Source organism: Crassostrea angulata, chromosome 6 (assembly GCF_025612915.1).
Source record: "Crassostrea angulata isolate pt1a10 chromosome 6, ASM2561291v2, whole genome shotgun sequence".
In the NCBI taxonomy this organism is placed as follows: domain Eukaryota; kingdom Metazoa; phylum Mollusca; class Bivalvia; order Ostreida; family Ostreidae; genus Magallana; species Magallana angulata.
In genome coordinates, this window is record NC_069116.1 from 11681156 (window position 1) to 11700675 (window position 19520).

Genomic DNA, 19520 nt, shown 5'->3' on the forward strand with positions numbered 1-19520 from the left:
TTCCTCTAAAGAGTCGTACATTTGTTATTCGCATGTCGACTGTCCGCGCAAAACATTTTCAAGGTTCACGAGGTTGCTAAAACTTTATCGAATGATCTCGAAATATTCTGAACTTTACACAATATATATCCGGTTTTTGCTCATAGACTAGAATATAAGGCGTCGTTTTGATTTTTAAAGGAATTTTCTAATATCAAAATATAAATATTTGCTATGGATTCGATTTATTGATATCAAATATTTATTTTTTGATATCAGATATCTCAAAAATATTCAAATTATTGATATCCAATTTCTTTTTAATTTAAAAAAAAAATACATCAAAAATATTAAAACGGCGTCATATAGATATCTTGATGAATACTTAGTAAACTTTCAGAATTTTATTTATCAAAATGACTTAAAATCATTAAACATCCATCCGTTATACGTTATATTGAATCGTTGCAAACCACTGTATTGAGTCCAAAAGCTCCGGCCCTCAAACGATGATAGAGAGAATCAATGTGAATCATACGTGGGTTACCAACGATGGGGTTTAACAAACTTTATTACAAATTGTCAATATATTTCATCAATATTTAGAATGACCATGAGTTTCCGACGAATTCGCAAGTACACATAAACTCTCTTATTATTTAAAGAAAATTTTTAAAATTAAACACGGCAATCATATCAATAGTTTTAAAGAATACCCTAATAGAGAGATCTGTACCAGAATTAATAGAAGCTGGATTTCCGTGATGAAACCAAAGATGTAAATATTTTATATTACAGACGACAAAGGCGGATATCGGGGCAATTTTTGGTTTAAAAACCTCACATTATTTACAAGCTTGAGTCGTTGGTTCAGGTTAACTAAAAACTGACAAAACTTGTCTAAAGCCTTTGCATGCCTCCTTCAAGATTTGTTGTATAATTTATGCGCCACGTTCTACTGGTAAAAAAAAGCACGATTTTAAGATAATCAATGTCAAAATGCAATACTGATTGTTTCATACGAATGCACGAGTATGGTAAATTGTCATCTAATTAATCAAATTGCAGATGATACAATCGTGAACTAAAATAAAATTAATATTAGTGTATGCATATTTGTATGATGTAGGCTTTGAAACCGTTGGATTTATAATGTAGTTCAATATAAAATTTAATTTGAAAAAATATCTACTAATAAATTGTAATATCAAACGCGTTTATTTTTTAAATTTATTTTAATCTAAATCATTGCAACATTTTAAATGCATTTCATTAATTTTTATAATATTTTAACATCTTCACAAAAATCATCAATGCACAAGGGCGCAAGTACTTTTAACTCAAAGCTGAATACAACGGTTAATAAAAAAAAATAATGCGTAGCAATGCACCGTCGCTGTCTATGATGTATTTTTCATGAAACTCATTACTAACATATTAATTATGCACATTCATTTATTTCATTGATATTTGAAGTTTGATTCCATTTGATGAGAAGGTAGGGTTTTTGCCAAATTTTGAGGCCCACGGGCCACATCGCTCACACGAGCAACACTAAACATAATAAAATCAGCTTTATGGAGTCATATCAAAAATATCGAGACAATGGATGAGTAAAATAGATTCTGTATTTAAAGATTTTCAAAATTTTCTAAAAATGTTTTCATGTTGAGCCCCTTTTTGTAACTACAGCTGTAGATGATTTCATAGTTATATCATATACTGAGCATTGCCATTCTCAAGAATATCTTAACTGTGCATATTAATATAGCGGTAAACTTACATCAAACTTTGAACCCCTGTGTGGCCAAAGAATTATTCAGGGCCAAAGTCTAAACAACAAATGTCAATATGCTTGGATATTAGTAATACTATATATTTTTGAGAATAATCAAATTTATATCCTATATGTAAAAATTCCACCCCCCCCCCCCCCCCATTACAGTTTCATTTTTCTTATTTGATATTTAAAGATTTCAAGATTTTTGTTAAATAAATATTACACTACCTGAGGATGCTTCCAATCAAGTATCAGCTTTTCTGCTTAATTGATTTTCGAAAAGAAGATATTTCTTTTTACACTCGGAGTATTCCTATACATGTTAAAGTTCACTCCCTGGTGGCCCAGCCATATCCCTGGGGATCAGGGTTTTATCAAACTAGAATCCACACTACTATGAGGATGCTTCCTCACAAGATACAACTTTTCTATAATTTTATTTTTTTTCTCTATATATTTCAATGTAAAAATTCGCCCCCCCCGGTGGCCCCAGCCTACCCCAGGGATCATGGTTTGAAGACTTGAATCTACACTACCCGAGGATGCTTCAACACAAGTTACAGCTTTTCTGTCCCAATGGCTTTTGAGAAAAAAGATTTGTAAAGATTTCCCCCGATATATTCAAACGTAAAATTTCGACTCTCAAGTGACCCCACCGTACCCCTGGGGATCATGACCTGAACAAACCTGAATCTACACTACTTGAGGATGGTTCCATAAAATTACAGGTTTTCCGTGCAATTGATTTTAGAGAAGAATATTTTTTAAAGATACCAACGTACTTTCAATAATGCTCTGCTATATTGTTATCAAATTAAAAGAGCACATGTGCTGAATTGTTTTGGAAAAATCACATTTTGATGACATTAATTATTCCTCAATGCATAAAATCTTTATTTACAAAGATATATTTATGACATTTTCCCAAGTTGTAGAGCACAGTTGGTTTGTTCTTTTTGGAAAGTTTGCATTCATTTCATAAAGAATTGTTGCCATGGTAACCATTTTAATCACTAATTGCAGAGCAAGGGTTAATTAGTTATGTAGTAACAAAAAAATAGACGGACAGACGATCGACTGACAAAATGTGATCAGAATAGCTCACTTGAGCTTTCAGCTCAGGCGAGCTAAAAAACATTGTTAAAAATTAGGGTACCTTGGAGAAATAACTTAATTTTTCCTCCTACCCACTTTTTTAACAATGTTTATGAAAAGTGGGTAAGAGGAAAAATTAAGTTATTTCTCCAAGGTACCCTAATCTTTAACAATGTTTTTTTTTTAGCTCACCTGAGCTGAAAGCTCAAGTGAGCTATTCTAATCACATTTTGTCTGTCGTTAGTCTGTCCGTAAACTTTTCACATTTTCAACATCTTCTCAAGAACTACTGGGCCAATTTCAACCAAACTTGGCACAAATCATCCTTAGGCAAAGGGGATTCAAAGGTGTGAAAATTAAGGACCACATCCGTTTCTAAGGGGAGATAATTGATCGGGGGGGGGGGGGGGTAAGGAAGCATCCTCAGGAAGTGTAGATTTAAAGTTGTGAAAATCATGACCCCGGGGGTAGGGTGGGGCCACAATGGAGGTCAAAGTTTTAAATAGGAATATATAGAGTAAATCTTTTAATATCTTCTTCTCAAAAACTAATCAGCCAGGAAAGCTGAAACTTGTGTGGAAGCATTCTCAGGTAGTGTAGATTCAAAATTGTGAAAATCATGAGCCCTGGGGATAGGGTGGGGCCACATTGGGGGGGGGGGGGGTGTTAAAGTTTTACACAGGAATATATAGAGTAAATCTTTAAAAATTTCAGAAACTAATCAGCCAGATGAGTCTTTATAATTGTTAAGACTTTGGCTCCAGGACAATTCTTCGGCCTCACAAGTGGTTCAGAGTTTGATGTAGCTTTATATCCCATATATAAACAATTGTTAAGGATCTTTTTGAGAACTGCAATACTCAACATGTGATATGACTATAAAATCATCCTGTTAGAAAAGAGACTAATGATTATAAACATAAGAATATCCAGGGGTAAAATGAATTTTAATTATACAGGATCTACATATATTATTGTACATTGTCCAGATTGTTTGTATTATGACCCCATTAAGCTGATTTTATCATATACCTATTGTTCCTCAGGTGAGCGATGTGGCCCATGGGCCTCTTGTTTTACACAAGCCCCTGTTATTTGTCTTCCTAAACAACAGTTTGCAACCATTGAATTTAGTTCTACAGATGAAAACTACAGTTTACCATGTCACTGATATTTGCATTATATAAAAAAAACACACACACTAATGAAAACCGAAGTAGCCATGTTGAATTTAATCATTGCATACAGACAGTAACTTGTAGCTAGATTGTGGAGACTATTTTCAAAACTTAAAAATACAGAGGATATTGTTACATGTTTAACAGTAACACACCTCTAAGGAAAATTTACCCAAAGGATTGACTTTCAACTTTCATGTTTAATATAACAACAGTCATTCTCTAGTACAGCAAATTTCTGGAAAGGAAACAATTTACCATAGAGGTATAATAAGCACGAAGTTATTCTTCATATCAACACATATACTATGTATATGCTACTATATCGTACTATATATTACACATATGGTATCACCTAGAATCGAGCAAGCCACTTGGTATCAGGCTTTGAATGAGTATTTTTGAAGCTACAAAATACATGTGAAAATAAATCAATATAATTACAACATGATAATATTTATGATCACAATTAAAACACTGGCAATGGATGTCATAAATAGGTGTAAACAAAATCATGTAAATATCTATGGTGGAACAATCATCTATAAATGTGTTATAAAATATTTATTTCATTCATGCACATCAATAATCACATTATAAAGTAATTCAAAGCTATTTTAACAAAACAATGGACTTTTACTATGACAGTGGCCTCAAGTGAAATATGATTTAACCAATTACACAGGCAAAGAGTCTGACAAATGTTGTTGATAGGCAATATCAATGAACAGGCCTAAATCAAACTGCTGTTGACACAAACTACCTAAAGTCCATGTCTTGTTAAGAGGTATACAATGTATAGACATCATTTGATCATATATGTGTATCATTTATAAATCATGATTACCCCTTTTAACTTATCATTAATATAATACATATTGAATGATTTGAATGTGGATATTGATGTACACAGATAACACATGTATTTTTATGAAATAAATATTGTGATAATTCTATACATCCATGACATAAATCAAAACATGTAGCATTATAGCAATATAACCATGCAATTAACACCTGTCATACACATAGATATGAAATATAAACAAAGGGCAACTAGGAGTTAAATAATGGTAAATATATTGCACCAATTCATAAGATTCTAAAAGGCTAAAAATGTAATTTTCTTTGGTCTTCAATAAAATAAAATACCAAGTACATCGAACACATTCTCAAAATTGATCCCACACATTAAAATCTTTTAACAACCATTCAATCAGCTATAACCAACATACCAACAATTTGATACAACATGTATTATAGCAAGTTTCTCAACATGCTTTTCCTATGAAAGTTATTCAATGTCAATCAACGTAAGAATTGTGAAATGGAAATTACTTCACTATTTTTTAAATATTTACACTTTTATCTACTTATCATTGAAATTGAGTGAGCTCAAATATACATATGTTTATAGTTGTTAAAATATAAAATATTTTTGGCTACAGCAAATATTGTTGCTCATTGAAAGTCAAAAGCAAAGAAAAATACCCTAATCTTATCATATAAAACATTCTCATAAATTAATGATGGAAATATAACCCGATAAATTAGAACAAATGTTAAATTAATTAAAAAAAGAAAAGTATTAGAAATGCCAATTACACATCTGTCATTTTATCAAACAGCATCTTAAAATAGAAATCTATTGGCACAGGTTTTACATCCAATCAAAGCTGGTGGATGAAGTGTGAGGTGTGGTGATTGATGCAGTGGAATTCTGGGTAAAAAGATTGTCTCCCTTTAAACACTGTGATTGGATGGGGGAGTGTTCTATTTATAGAAGCACCTGTGAGATGTCTCTGCTTCTGTCACCTCCTGCCAAAGTAATGTACATTCCATGGAATGTCTCCTCTTCTGGTGGAGGAAGATGCTGAATAAAGAAAATAACCCAATTTTATTGACAGCTTAGTTTTATCCACTTTTATTTTATTAATTGACTTTTTAAAATATATTACTTGGTGCACCATTGATATGTTACCAGATCTCAGGGGCTTTGCACCATGTTTTTATTGCAGGTCATAAAGTTTGTACTAAATAAATGTAATTATCCTGAACTTTGAATGTCACATAAGTTTATTTTAACCCTGTAAATACAGCTCCGTGTAAGCTAAGATCAATGCAAAAGACAGTTCTATAACTACCTACTACCCACTCACTACATCATGACAAAAGCAACAAGTAAATATATTTTGAGGGATAGGAATCTCAACCATATTAAAAATATTTGACCCATTTACATTAATGAAATAAAGAAGGTGATCCTTGGGAGTCCTCAGGCCAACCCACTAAATGTAGCTTTACAATCGCAATATGAAAATAAATGTCTAGCAGTTGCAAATACTACCAGTAATAAACAGTTCATCAAAAAAGAAGCAAATTTTACAATTGTTGTCAATCATAATTGAATTATACAAATATCAAATTATTGTCTTTATCAACCTTTAAAACCATGCATAATAACAAAAGAAAGTTAACTAGAACTATACATTATTAGTAAATTAGTACATTCATGTATATTCATCTATTAATGAAATATACAAGCTGTTAAATTCATTCATAAATTAACAAAATAAATAATCTTGATTTCATAGAATACACTTTTCCATATGATTAAATCTCAATCCTATCATATTAAATCTACATATATTACATTATGTCTTAAGAGTACATGGAAGTAAATAACCCAGCTTTATATTTTAAAAACAATATGAAAATAACAAGAGGCCCATGGGCCAAATTGCTTAGATGTATAAAACTTCTTTGGTTCAGATGAGCTAAAAATAAAGGGCTTGAATTCCAAACAAAATCTTTACCTGCAGAAATTATTTTAACACTTCTTGCTAAAGAAAGTAAAGAATGGTTTTTTTAGCTTTTAAAATACCAGCCATAACATATCCCTTTATCAATCAGGCTTACTGTGTATGCTAAAAAATTGCTGCCATTTTAAAGTTCAAAATCAATGAAGACAATATTGTTTATAATAGAGATGCAAGTAACTTCACATTATCTTTTAAAATATGCTCCTTTGTTATTCTCTACAGAAGCATATGGATTCATGTGATTTCTGGAATGCACTCTCTTGAAGTAGTAAACTATTTATTTACACTGTTTTATCAGTAAAGCTTCTGTAGATAAATAACTGTTAAACTACAGCAATACATGCATTAAAATAATCATTTTGCATATTTTTTTTGTTTCCACACTAAACAATTAATATCAGCAAATAATAAGAAATTAATTAAGCAAAATGACAACAGTTCAAGGCTTTAGAGATATGTTAACAAGCCACAGTCTGTGACCTACCCTCATCTTTACTCATCATCAAGTTCAAGGTCAGATATGTGTGCAACTGAACAATAGAAACATACAAGTAATGGAAAAACATTGAAGATTCAAATCTTTCTTAAGAAGGTTCAATAAGACAGACACATAGCAGAGTTACTAATTGTGAGTACCTACCTGAGATGTACTGACACCTGGAGCCAGTGAAGCCTCCCCGACACACACAGGCCCCACTTTCAGGGTCACAGAATCCCTGGTTATCACAGTCACAGAAAAACTCACAGTTTGGACCATACTTTCCTTGCTTGCACACTGAAGAACAAACAAATCTCATGATTTTTTCTAGATTATGTAGTAATAATACTAAAGCTCTCAATATTTCTACGATCCACTGATATTAAAAGTGATTAATGGCATGACATTTCATAAGAAAAAGATTGATGAGCTAGAGAGTACAAAAAAAAGATTGATACAAAATTTTTTGCAAATATGATTACAAGAGGAATTTTTTCACAACAGATTCTTACTGTTTGTGCAATTGGCCCCCTTCAGTCCGACAGGGCAGAAGCACTCCCCTGTCACATGATCACAGTGGGAGGAGCCACACTGACACTCCTCTCTACACTTAGATCCATAGAACCCTCGTGAACACACTGAAATTTAAACCATTGATCATTGTTACAAAATCTTCTGGAACATGCACCTAGTATAAGTACTAACAGACAATCAAGCAGTGCTTAGTGGTTTTAAACAGCAGCAAGAGGAACAAGAAACTCACTGTGTTGGCAGTTGTCGCCATGGTAGCCAGGTTTACACCTACACTGGCCATTGATTGGATTACACTTGGCACCGTTTTTACAGCTGCATGTCTCACGGCAGTACAGACCATGAGTTCCCTCAGGACAGCCTACAAACAAAAACATTAATTAAAAATACTTGTACCAGAATTTAGAGAATATACAATCCAAAACAACAATTTATCAATCCTCATAGCTAAGGCTTTATGGTAGCAATGTGGCGTACTGAATTCACAGCTCTGTCCATAGAACCCTGGCAGGCAGCTGCAACATCCGCTCACTGGGTCACATGACCCATTGTTCTGACACACACAAGAGTGGACACAGGCCGGCCCAAACTTTCCCGATGGACACAGCTGATCGCACCTGTCCCCCATCCAGCCAAGGTCACAGTGACATTGACCTGTCACCGGGTCACAGCGACCATTTTCAGAACAGTTGCAATTTCCACTGCAGTCCTTGCCAAAACTGTTTTCATCACATTCTGTTTAAAATGAGCAATATGACACGATATAATATACACTCAGCATTTTTTTATGCAATTCATTTTTACAAATGTTAACAGCCTGATGTAGAATAAGACACTTACTAAATTGGCATCTGTCTCCATGGTAACCAGGTGGACACAGACACCGGCCATTTTCTGGGTCACAGGTTGCCTCATTTCTACACTTACAGACATGTCTACAGCCCTGACCTGTATATCCCCGGGGACAGGGCTCAGAGCAGGTGGGGCCGATATAACCCAGAGGACACATGCATGTCCCTGTGGTAGGGTCACAAGTGGCCCCATTCTCACAGTTACACTTGTTTTCACAGCTTACACCAAACATTCCCTCTTCACAACCTGAACATTAGAGAGAAAAGTCCATGTCTCACTACTGAAAAGACTGTGTAATGGAAATATCAAATTCTTTGCAACTATGTCTTTGCTATTGATGTTCATTTATTTCAATACATGTAGTAGGATTTAAAGCAATTTCAAGCTGTATTTATGCACAAAAAAGGGTATAAAGATAAACAGAGACTCTGTTCTAAATGTGTTGTATATCTTATTTCTGCTCAAGCACATTAACAAACTTTTTAAGCACTGGTTAATATATATCTCAGAAATAATTACATTGGTATACATGCATGTTAAAAGATATTCAATGAATTGGTTAGGGTATCTTTACATAATTTTAAAATTTCAAATGGATTTTTTTGGCCGTACATTACCTCACAATAATATAACAATTTTTCCTTTTCTTTAATAACCACTAATTCTGCACGGATGATAAATTCAACAACTACAAATTAAACTTATATTTTCCTAATGGAAACAAAATATATAATATCTTGATAAAGATGGTACAATTCTCCAAGATCCACCTCTCCAGAATAATATCTCAATTCCAGACACTGACTTAAATTGTAACTTGTACCAGTCCTTGGACTATTGCAGAAGATTTCATCTATCTGGACAATTTGCAATAAACTGGGTAAATAAAATTTACAGAAGTACAATCTCTAAAAGCATTACAACACAAGACTTTACAACACATTGTTGGGGATTTTTTTTTTCTGTTTACAACAGTGAAGATTACCAGTTCTCCAGGATTCTGCATGGAATATAATACAATTTTTTTTTCAAATCTTGATAAAATAGAATATCAGATCACCTTGCACATGCTTGCAAAGTGGCTTCTACATTGATCATCCCTCACCAGACAGAAATCAGACATAACTTAACACCCCATATGGGAGACAGATCTCTCTGTACCTGAGTTGGGCCTCACTTTGGGTTTGTTTTCAAAAGACACGACTGATATTCTCTCATTTCTCTGCTTTCCTCGAGCTTTCCTATTTTTTCTATTCTTTTTCCCTGTTGAAAGGTAAATATTAGGTTAAGCAAAAGGTAATGTTTGATGAAGCAAAGAAGATGTTATATCAAGCATTTCAAAATAAATACATCCCTAAATTAGATGCAAGCTGTTAGAAAAAAAAACTTATCATGATGCATACAAAGGACACAATTAACGAAGTAATAAGTTACAAGTATATTAAGCAAACAACAGCAAAACATGAATTTGTCAGGATTTGCTATGAATGTCTAACAAATTCCTGTGGTAATAAAAAAAACTTTGAAATTTGTAATATAACCAAGTTTTGCTGTAAATCATTAAGATTTGAATGCATAAAATGAAGTAAAATGGAAGCATTCTTTATATGAATATCTCTTTCAAAACTAGTTAATATATTGAAGAACATACAGGTTTTCAATGAACTAGGAGATGCAAACCAAGTGAAAAAGTTAATGCCTCTTTCACACATGAATAGGTTCATTAAGATTGTTAAGATGCGATGCGATCAGTCTACACAGTCGATCAGCAGTCAGCTACAAGCGGTGTGATGAACATGAATCTACCTCTGGAGCAGTTCTTGCCGGAGTAGCCCGGTCTACAGCTGCAGCGCCCAGTAACTGGGTCACAGACCGAGTTCTGGTCACAGTCACAGGTCTCGTTACATCCCTCCCCAAACCGACCCTCAGGACAATCTGTCACAGAAAATCAATCACAGGTGTTGACATGTCACACTGTCACATGATATTATCTTGTTATTTTCTTATCATCCTCATTTTAATTAATCAAATAATGCATACTGTAAAAGTGGTTACTTAAGGTTTCTCCACCCTCGATGTTTTTATGGTTTAATCTGTGTAATTTTTGTTTAAATTTGATGATTAATATGCAAACAATCAAATTAAAGTTAAATATTGGTATGTTGCAAATATTTTGTTCATGCTGTAGGAGCTAACACAAGTACACTATCAGGACAGTTATAGCAACGACTGCTCTCTTATCAAACATCACATTTATTTTCACTAATTTCGATATAATAAAGCAATTTTTAAAAGAAATTAATCGCAATCCTTTATTTTAAGTATTTTAACATTTTAAGGCCATTTAAAATTGCCAGTATGAAAGCTATCACATTTACAGTGCATTTTGATACGATTTTTCAACCATGAATAAGTACAGTTTAGCAACATAAAACGTCTATAACTTTTGAAATAATGGTTCAAACTCACTGAAAATTGGTACATTTGTAATTCATTATATATCCTATCGAAATCTGCAAAGAAATGTTTACCTTGCCTGGTAAAAAATTATGAATTGTGGTCTCTGTCAAGTTTGCCTATATACGGTTTTATCAGTTTTTCATTGAATTCAGCGATTTCAACTCAAACTACTCTCTATGAATTGTTAAACATTGGTGTCATTTCACTTTACATAGCTTAAAATGTGTTAAACACAAGTATAAATCAAGAAATATTGGCAAAACTATGCACCACATAACACTATTATTATAACCGATAACGGTAAAATATTCCGGATTGCTCACAATGACGTCACACGACAATCGAAAGACCTTAAGCTGGTGCTTAAGTATGCGTTTTCTACGGTCAAACAATACACCTGGGTATTAAATACTTGGATGCTTAACGCATTACTAGTGTAAATATCCCCCACGCATGAATAACCACCTTTACAGTACCCATACTTATTGTCCTGACTACTGTGATTGTCAAGGATTACCAAAGTTTCTTCGGGTATGACATGATAAATACTGTCATTACAGCCTTGCAGCTATCAAACTGTCCAGTAACAAGAACAAACTGAGGTTATACTTGTTACACTGTCATGTGACAAAATCAGTCCCAACAACTGTCACATGACAAGATCAAACTTACTGTCCTGACAACTGTCACAGTCTGGTGACAAGATCACACTTACTGTTCTGACAACTGTCGAATGACAAAATCATCCTGTCCTTACAACTGTCAAATGACAAGATCACATTTACTGTCCTGACAACTGTCACATGACAAGATCATACTTACTCTCCTGACAGCTGCTGCCGGTGAACCCTGGTGGACATTCACATATCCCCGAGACATGGTCACATGGCTTGTCATCCTCACACCGGCACACCTCCATACAGTCTTTGCCATAAAATCCTCTCATGCAGGCTGAAATACAATACAATTATTCAAAACATTATTCCAATCTGTCTCAAACTTCGTCCAAGCTCAAGGAATAAAAGGATGAAATGCAATAGAGAAAATGGACAACTCTTAAACATAGCAATATACTCAATACAGGGGAATAATGTTCCAATCTTATTTTTGCCCCTTTCGCCCTCATTGTCAGCAGGCAAATTTCAGACTGGGCAAATTCCTATGTCTCATAAATCTCTCTTAAAACACAGCAGTGTCTAAGAGATTTCAATACAGGGCAAAACTGTTTGCAAATGTAGAAGGGCAAAAATTACATCTGGCGAAAATAACCCTGTACAGTAAAGTTCGTTTAGTACGAACACGGATATAACAAATTCTCAGATATAGTGAAGTTTTTTTAGTCATTGGAAAAATTCTTAAGAAATCTTTGCAAAATTTTACGGTTATAACGAATTCGGATATAATGAATTTACGGTTGTAGCGAACTGATTTTGAGTCCTGTAGAGGTGAATAATAACAAAATCTAGCACCTTTATAACGAATTTCTTTACAGTTTAAAAAAGTTAGCACTACCATATAACAAAATAGTTTGAATAAATTTATTTCCATATAATTTTTTCAATTCACTAATTATTAAAGGTATCAAAGTAATTTATTTTTATTTTAAGCCTCAATTAGCAAAAATTATTGTCTAGAGAAAGAAAACATGTATCTAGTGAATTCGCTATAGATATTATTGCGAATTCGTTATACGGATTTATGGATATAACGAAGAAAATCCATTGGTCCCAAGGACTTCGCTATATCCGAGTTTTACTGTATACAGTTATCACATTGACTTAACAGATGAGTAATAATTAGCACTTGATATTTGGTACAGGACTTTTACAGTGGTCACTCATTGATTTATCAGTACTTACGTCGGTGACACTGCCGGCCTCTCCACCCAGCGGTACACGTACAGGTCCCGGTAACATGGTGACATGACGCCCCATTCTGACACCCACAACCTTCATCACAGTCTTCCCCATAGAATCCCTGTGGACACTCTACAAATCGATCACATTTTTCTTTAAAAATTACAACAGATGTGTTAAAATGAATGGGAGTATCATATCTTAAGTTTAAAATATCAGAAAGAATATTTTGGCTTAAGTGAAAATTGTGAAATGATATGATATGAATTGTGGATACAACTGAATTCAGGGTAAATGGAATGCAAAGCTTTCGATATAAGTACCTTTGTCACAGAACTCTCCATGGTATCCTGGCAGACATTTACATTTGCCTATCTCTTTGTCACAGGATTCTCCATGCACACACTTGCACTGATGTACACAGTTGGGGCCATAGAAACCCTCGTAACATGCTGAAGTAAAAATAGAAACCCTCGTAACTTGCTGAAGTAAAGGAAAGGCTTCCTTTGATAACTCAACCTTTCAATCAAAAAGACCTTAAAACAAGGCACCAGACTAAAGAAAAAAATAGGCAAAACTCACATTTTTCACAGGCTGTTCCAGTGAAGCCACTTGTACAGTTACATTCTCCCGTGATGCTGTTACATGGGGCATCATTTCGACAAAAGCAGTGGTACAAACAATTGATTCCATAAAATCCACGAGGACACTCTACAAAATTAGAACCCAAACTGTTGATAAAAAAAAACACATAAATTCCTTTCTATATATATATAGGGTTATAATGAATGGTTACTATTCAATAGTATTCCCTTGCAGCTTACCCTCCTCGCAGTGATTGCCCCTCCATCCCGCCGCACACACGCAGGCTCCAGACACAGGATCACAGGTACCCCCGTTACCACAGTGACACTGGTGCTGACACCCCTCCCCAAAGGTCCCCAGGGGACAGGTCTTGGAGCAGTCCATCCCCGTCCAGCCTGCTGAACACTTGCACTCCCCTGTCACATGGTTACACTCTGCGCCATTGTTGCCACAGTTACAGACCCCCCGACAGTCCATGCCAAAAAATCCCTGGGGGCAGGGCTTGTCACAATGCTTCCCCTGCCAACCTTCGTCACAGGTGCACCCTCCTCCAATATGGTCACATGATGCCCCATTAGCACAGCGACACTTTTCTTTACAGCCTGCTCCATAAGTGCCTGGCTCACACACTACACAATGCACAAACACAGATAAGTAAAGCATCTTTGTATTATACCATTGTACACTTTTAATTGCAATTTCTGCAATGATAACTGAATATAATCAAAGTTTCTCTATTGAAGGGGTCAGTGTGTGCTTACTTTCATCACAGCCTACGCCCTTCCAGCCCGGCCCACAGATACACTCCCCTGTGATATGGTCACACTCCGCCCCGTTCTTACAGGCACACCTGTAGATACAGTCCGGTCCATACGTCCCCGGGGGGCACACTGCAAAGGTACAAACATTTGCATTACTGGATATACTGTGATTTCATCTCAATTTTTCGGGTCTATTTATTTGGGTTCCCATTTTTTTTTTTAGATGTGAAAGAGTATTTGATGTCATAAATTCAATTTTCAAGAATGATAAATAAAGATTATATATTGTTGAGGATCAACATTTGTGCAACACGAATTCAACATAAATTTAGCCACCAACAATAATGAAGATTCAACTGTACAGAAATGCAATAAAAGCAATGGTCAGTACTCAGTAGCTGGGGGTAGCAGTTCTTACCTTGGTCACAGAAGGTGCCCCTGAACCCCTCCTTACACTTACAGGAGCCATCTGTAGGGTTACACATGGCGTTGTTCTCACACTTACACTGCAGCAAACACTGGAAACCATACCGATTTGGAGGACAGGCTATAACAAACAGAAACATCCTTGTTATCAGCTGGATTTAAGTCTCTTGATATCTTTTATGTTTTTTCTCTGTAAAGAGCTGATCAGTGTATCATCACCTTTTCCTCTTTTTCTTATAAATTATATGGATAAGACTTGAATTTTTCTATTAAAATTGTAAATTCTATAGCATTGACATTACCAGTATTAACTTACCATTTTGGCATTCAAGACCATACCATCCATCCGGACAGATGCATTCCCCTGTGACCTTATCGCACTCTCCTTTCTTGCAGGTGCATTCATACATGCAGTTAACTCCCCATGTTCCATTACGACAAGCTGTAAAATACAGCAATAAAGCTACGAAAAGTGGCAACTAAAAAACAACTACACTGTATGAAATAAACTAACAAGTCACTACTCTTTTACAATTTCTTGAATATATATACATGTACACTTAAACCTGTTTGGTACAAACAAGGATATAACGAAGTTTTTTTGAGTCCCCATTAAAATTCTTGAGAAATCTTTGCAAAATTCTACGGTTATAACGAATTAGGATATAACAAATTTACGGATATAGCAAATGGATTTTGAGTCCCGTAGAGGAGAATAATAACAAAATTGAACACTTTTATAACGCTTTTGTTTACAGTTAAAAAAGTTTGCACTATCATTTAACATAATGGTTTGAATGAAATTATTTTCGCATAACTTCTTGAACTTATAATCCGAATTTTAAAGGTATCAAAAGAATGTATTTTCATTCTAAGCCTCAATTAGCAAAAACTGCAGTCTGGTTAAAGAAAACATGTATATTGTGAATTGGCTACAGTTATTATTATGACTTCGTTATATGGATATAACGATTACGGATATTACTAAGTAAATCCATTGGTCCGTAGGACTTTGCTATAACCGAGTTTTTGTGTAACAGTATCAGTCTTCATCATCGGAGTAGCATTACTTACGCTTATTACAATGTCTTCCCCGCATGCCTGCTCTACAAATACAGCGCCCAGTCTCTGGGCTACACTCACTATTGTGACAATTACATTTCTGTTCACAGTTAAAACCAAAACTTCCACGAGGACAAACTATAACAAAAAATCTACATCAACCAAAAGTACAATGAAAAAAAACCATTCAACTTAAGGAAAACAGAACTTAAATTTTACTTTAAGAACAGCCAAATAAAAATAAAACCCCCAAAAGGAGTAAATGCTACTAGACAAATATCTAACACAGCAGATACAAAAGCTTTGTCCTTACTTTGATCACAGCTGTCACCCATTCTGCCTTGGGCACATCTGAGGTAGCAGCGGCCATTTTCTGGGTCACATGACTGGTTGTTATTGCAATGACATTTCTCTTCACAGTTTTTCCCATAATGCCCTTGCGAACATCGAAACTCACACTGGTCACCATGGAAACCCTTCTTACATGAGCATTTGCCATTCTAAAACATCACATATCATCATAAACAATAGGTATCATATTAGACACAAAAGATCCAAATGATCATGCAAGAAAAAATTAATACAAGTTAATATTACATAAAACATGAATTACAATATCTTAACTTAGAAATAAAGAAACAACTTTTAGGCAAACAAGGGTATATTTTTTCCACTTTTATTTTGCAAACAATGTTAGCCATTAATTACCTCTGGGTTACAGTAATCTGTTGTGGTCCTGTTACATCGACATGTGTTAACACAGTTTGACCCCCAGTTAAAGGACGGACACCTAGCATTACAGTAGGGTCCCACAAATCCGGGTGGACACTGACAGTACCCAAACTCCCTGAAAAAAAATAAAGCCATAAAAACATCAATCAAAAGTCACATCAACAATGGCTACCAGCTCATTGTGGAAGGCTGAATTTCTTAAAAGTTTACAGTACTCCCTAACCAATTATGTAAGAAAAGTACAACTCAGAGTGGCATGGGAAAGAAGAAACTGTCCAGGACAAGTTTTTTCTCAGTGGGTCATTCCCTTGAACTATTTTCCTACCTCAAACATCTAAGCAGAGAGTAAATGATTTACCTCTCTTACATGATTTTGGAATGGTAACAATAAATATCAATTTTCTAACAGTAATGTAGGTGTTCAACACCCCAAACTATTTGTTGTCTCATCATAGTTGCAATAAGGAAATAGCCTCATCTGGCTTCTTTTATTCATTATAAATACATCAACAATTGTATTAGTTCTTACCTATTGCAATGGCCACTGTGACAAGGTGTAGAACAGATCTTGTCACAGTTTTTACCAAAGAACCCGGCAGGGCAGCCATCCTCACAGGACTCGCCTCTGACCCCCGGGGGACAGGTACACCTCCCGGTCACATGGTCACAAGTACCACCATTCTGACAGGTACAGTTCTTACTGCATCCACTGCCATAGAACCCCTACAAGTAATAAATACATGTTCTTTACTCAATTATCTAAAATTCCCTTTCAATTCAGAGAAACAATAAGAACTCTTTTCTTGGGGTTTACAAAATAATTGGTCGATGTTTTTTTCTCATGAACACAAAGACTACATGTCAATGGCATTTATGGTATTTTTAAAAAAATGTATTTTAACCATCACTTTCACTCATGTTTATGCAAGTACAGTTAAACCATTTGGATCAAAGACAGAATCCTGCTTCAGTCATCAATTGAATAAGATGTTGAAGTACCATAAAAATTGAATCATATTTTTCATAAACAAAATTGCAACCAAAATAGGATAATAAAGGTACAAAATTGTATCCAAAAACTAAGTTATAGAGGTGTCCATAAAGCAGGTACAAGCTATGTAATCAGGTTACCAGTGGGCAGGTCTGGTTACAGAGGAATCCCTGCCACCCCGGGGCACACAGACAGCCCGGGTTGTCATGGTTACAGCTGGCTCCATTCTGGCAGCTGTCACAGGTCCACTCACAGTCTGGGCCAAAACTTCCTCGCACACACTCTACAACGTCATAATTCAATAAATTACCACTCAATCAATGTCTTAGCCCAATAAATAATATTTAAATCATCTGATTTCCCGCAACAGGAATGACATAATGCCTTTGAATGTGTTATTATCTGTATTATTATATGTCAATGTTGTTTAGACAGTTTACCCTTTCGTGTCCATTAAAAAATCACAATAAATAATAAAAACCAACCTTGATATGTTCCATTACTAGCTGCATGTTAAAATAGAATATTCAAAGTATTAGTAAATGGATGACAGAAAGCAAAATTACCATATTTGATATCAGCATCTATCAGTTCATCTTGGAGTTTGAGACTTTCGACCAGAGGGAGGGGTCGTATTGATGCCTTGTACTGTAATGGGGAGGGGATGTCCCCTCTGTGGGGACCAGTATCTATCACTACAGAACCAACCAAAACAAAATCAACAGTTGTGTCTAAAACTGGCTGTAAACCAAAATAAAGGAAATTAACAAGTGAAAAAAGTAGTTTAGCACAGACAGAATTTCTATAGATAAACCTATCAAAATTTTATAGGACATAAATTTACTAAAACTATAAAACTAATAAATAACATAAGAATAGCTTGGAAAATTAATTTCAGAAGCAAATATCAAATAACATTAAAAAAAATCCTTTTTTTTAGAAATCTTTACAAAGGGAAATGTAAGTTAAAAAAACTTTTTATAGAATGTTCCTCATTGTTCAATTACCGGTATTATTTATAACTGGATACACAATAAATATTATATCTGTGATAAGAAATCATAAAAATATTGTCCCCATGGCATCCTCATTGTTATTTATTATCTGTAATGCTTTTTAAATAAATATAAAATAAATAATACATCTGTCATGAAATAAACCAAATAATATGGTCCCCATGACATCATTTTTGAGTAAGTTTTACTGTAATACAATGTATTGAATAGAATCCTGGATATCAAGATGGTATTTCATGAATATATATATATACAGCTTTAATGGGTTAGAATGTGTCCAGTTGTTTGCTGTTGTACTAGTAGTTGGGGTACTTGTTGTTTGGGTAAGGTAGTTGGGTACTTGTTGTTTGGGTAAGGTAGTAGGGTACTTGTTGTTTGGGTAAGGTAGTTGGGTACTTGTTTTTTGGGTAAGGTAGCTGGGTACTTGTTGTTGGGGTTAGGTGGTCCTTATTGTTTGAGTTAGATAGTGGGGTACTTGTTAATTGGGTAGGTGGTGAGGTACTTGCAGATACACCTCCTGTTGTTTGGCATAGATGGTGGGGTACATGTAGTTTGAGTTAGGTGGTAGAGCACTTGTTGGGGTTTGGTGGTGGGGTACTTTCACTGTTATAGGGGTTAGGTGAGTTGGTACTTACAGATACACCCCCTGTTGTTGGGGGCCAGTCTGTATCCTGGTTTACATACACATGTGAAGGAACCTTCCTTATTCACACACTCCTGTTCACAACCACCATTATCCATCGAACACTCATTCACATCTTTAAAAGAATTTAAAATCATGATGAATAAGTATATCAAAATCATACAGAAATACCATCAGTATGAATCTAAAGATAAAACAAAAGTATGGCTATGCAAAGCCTCTTTGCACCAACAGCATGCACTCCAATGTACTTAAACTGACTCAGTGTCAAAG

General features: G+C 34.8%; 1 protein-coding gene across 12 annotated transcripts in view; it reads right to left on the reverse strand.

Moving 5' to 3' along the window:
- Positions 1-4059: 4059 nt before the first annotated feature.
- LOC128187385 (multiple epidermal growth factor-like domains protein 6) overlaps positions 4060-19520 on the reverse strand; it is a 44257-nt gene continuing 28796 nt past the window's right edge. For 3 of the 12 annotated variants that reach the window (XM_052857817.1, XM_052857821.1, XM_052857829.1), the window contains 24 exons: positions 19240-19362; positions 18155-18283; positions 17729-17871; positions 17127-17320; positions 16574-16712; positions 16179-16365; positions 15878-16003; positions 15120-15245; positions 14796-14924; positions 14378-14506; positions 13856-14245; positions 13614-13742; positions 13355-13483; positions 13035-13163; positions 11998-12126; positions 10522-10650; positions 9877-9978; positions 9701-9715; positions 8704-8961; positions 8341-8598; positions 8096-8224; positions 7845-7970; positions 7495-7629; positions 4060-5905 (listed from right to left, as the gene is read on the reverse strand). In XM_052857817.1, coding sequence (XP_052713777.1) covers positions 5844-5905; positions 7495-7629; positions 7845-7970; positions 8096-8224; positions 8341-8598; positions 8704-8961; positions 9701-9715; positions 9877-9978; positions 10522-10650; positions 11998-12126; positions 13035-13163; positions 13355-13483; positions 13614-13742; positions 13856-14245; positions 14378-14506; positions 14796-14924; positions 15120-15245; positions 15878-16003; positions 16179-16365; positions 16574-16712; positions 17127-17320; positions 17729-17871; positions 18155-18283; positions 19240-19362 — 3545 coding nt within the window. In that variant the 3' untranslated portion in view covers positions 4060-5843. Of the gene's footprint in view, positions 5906-7338; positions 7385-7494; positions 7630-7844; positions 7971-8095; positions 8225-8340; positions 8599-8703; positions 8962-9700; positions 9716-9876; positions 9979-10521; positions 10651-11997; positions 12127-13034; positions 13164-13354; positions 13484-13613; positions 13743-13855; positions 14246-14377; positions 14507-14795; positions 14925-15119; positions 15246-15877; positions 16004-16178; positions 16366-16573; positions 16713-17126; positions 17321-17728; positions 17872-18073; positions 18095-18154; positions 18284-19239; positions 19363-19520 lie in introns of all 12 variants that reach the window. The other 9 variants (XM_052857827.1, XM_052857823.1, XM_052857820.1 and 6 more) reach the window with 8 other exon arrangements.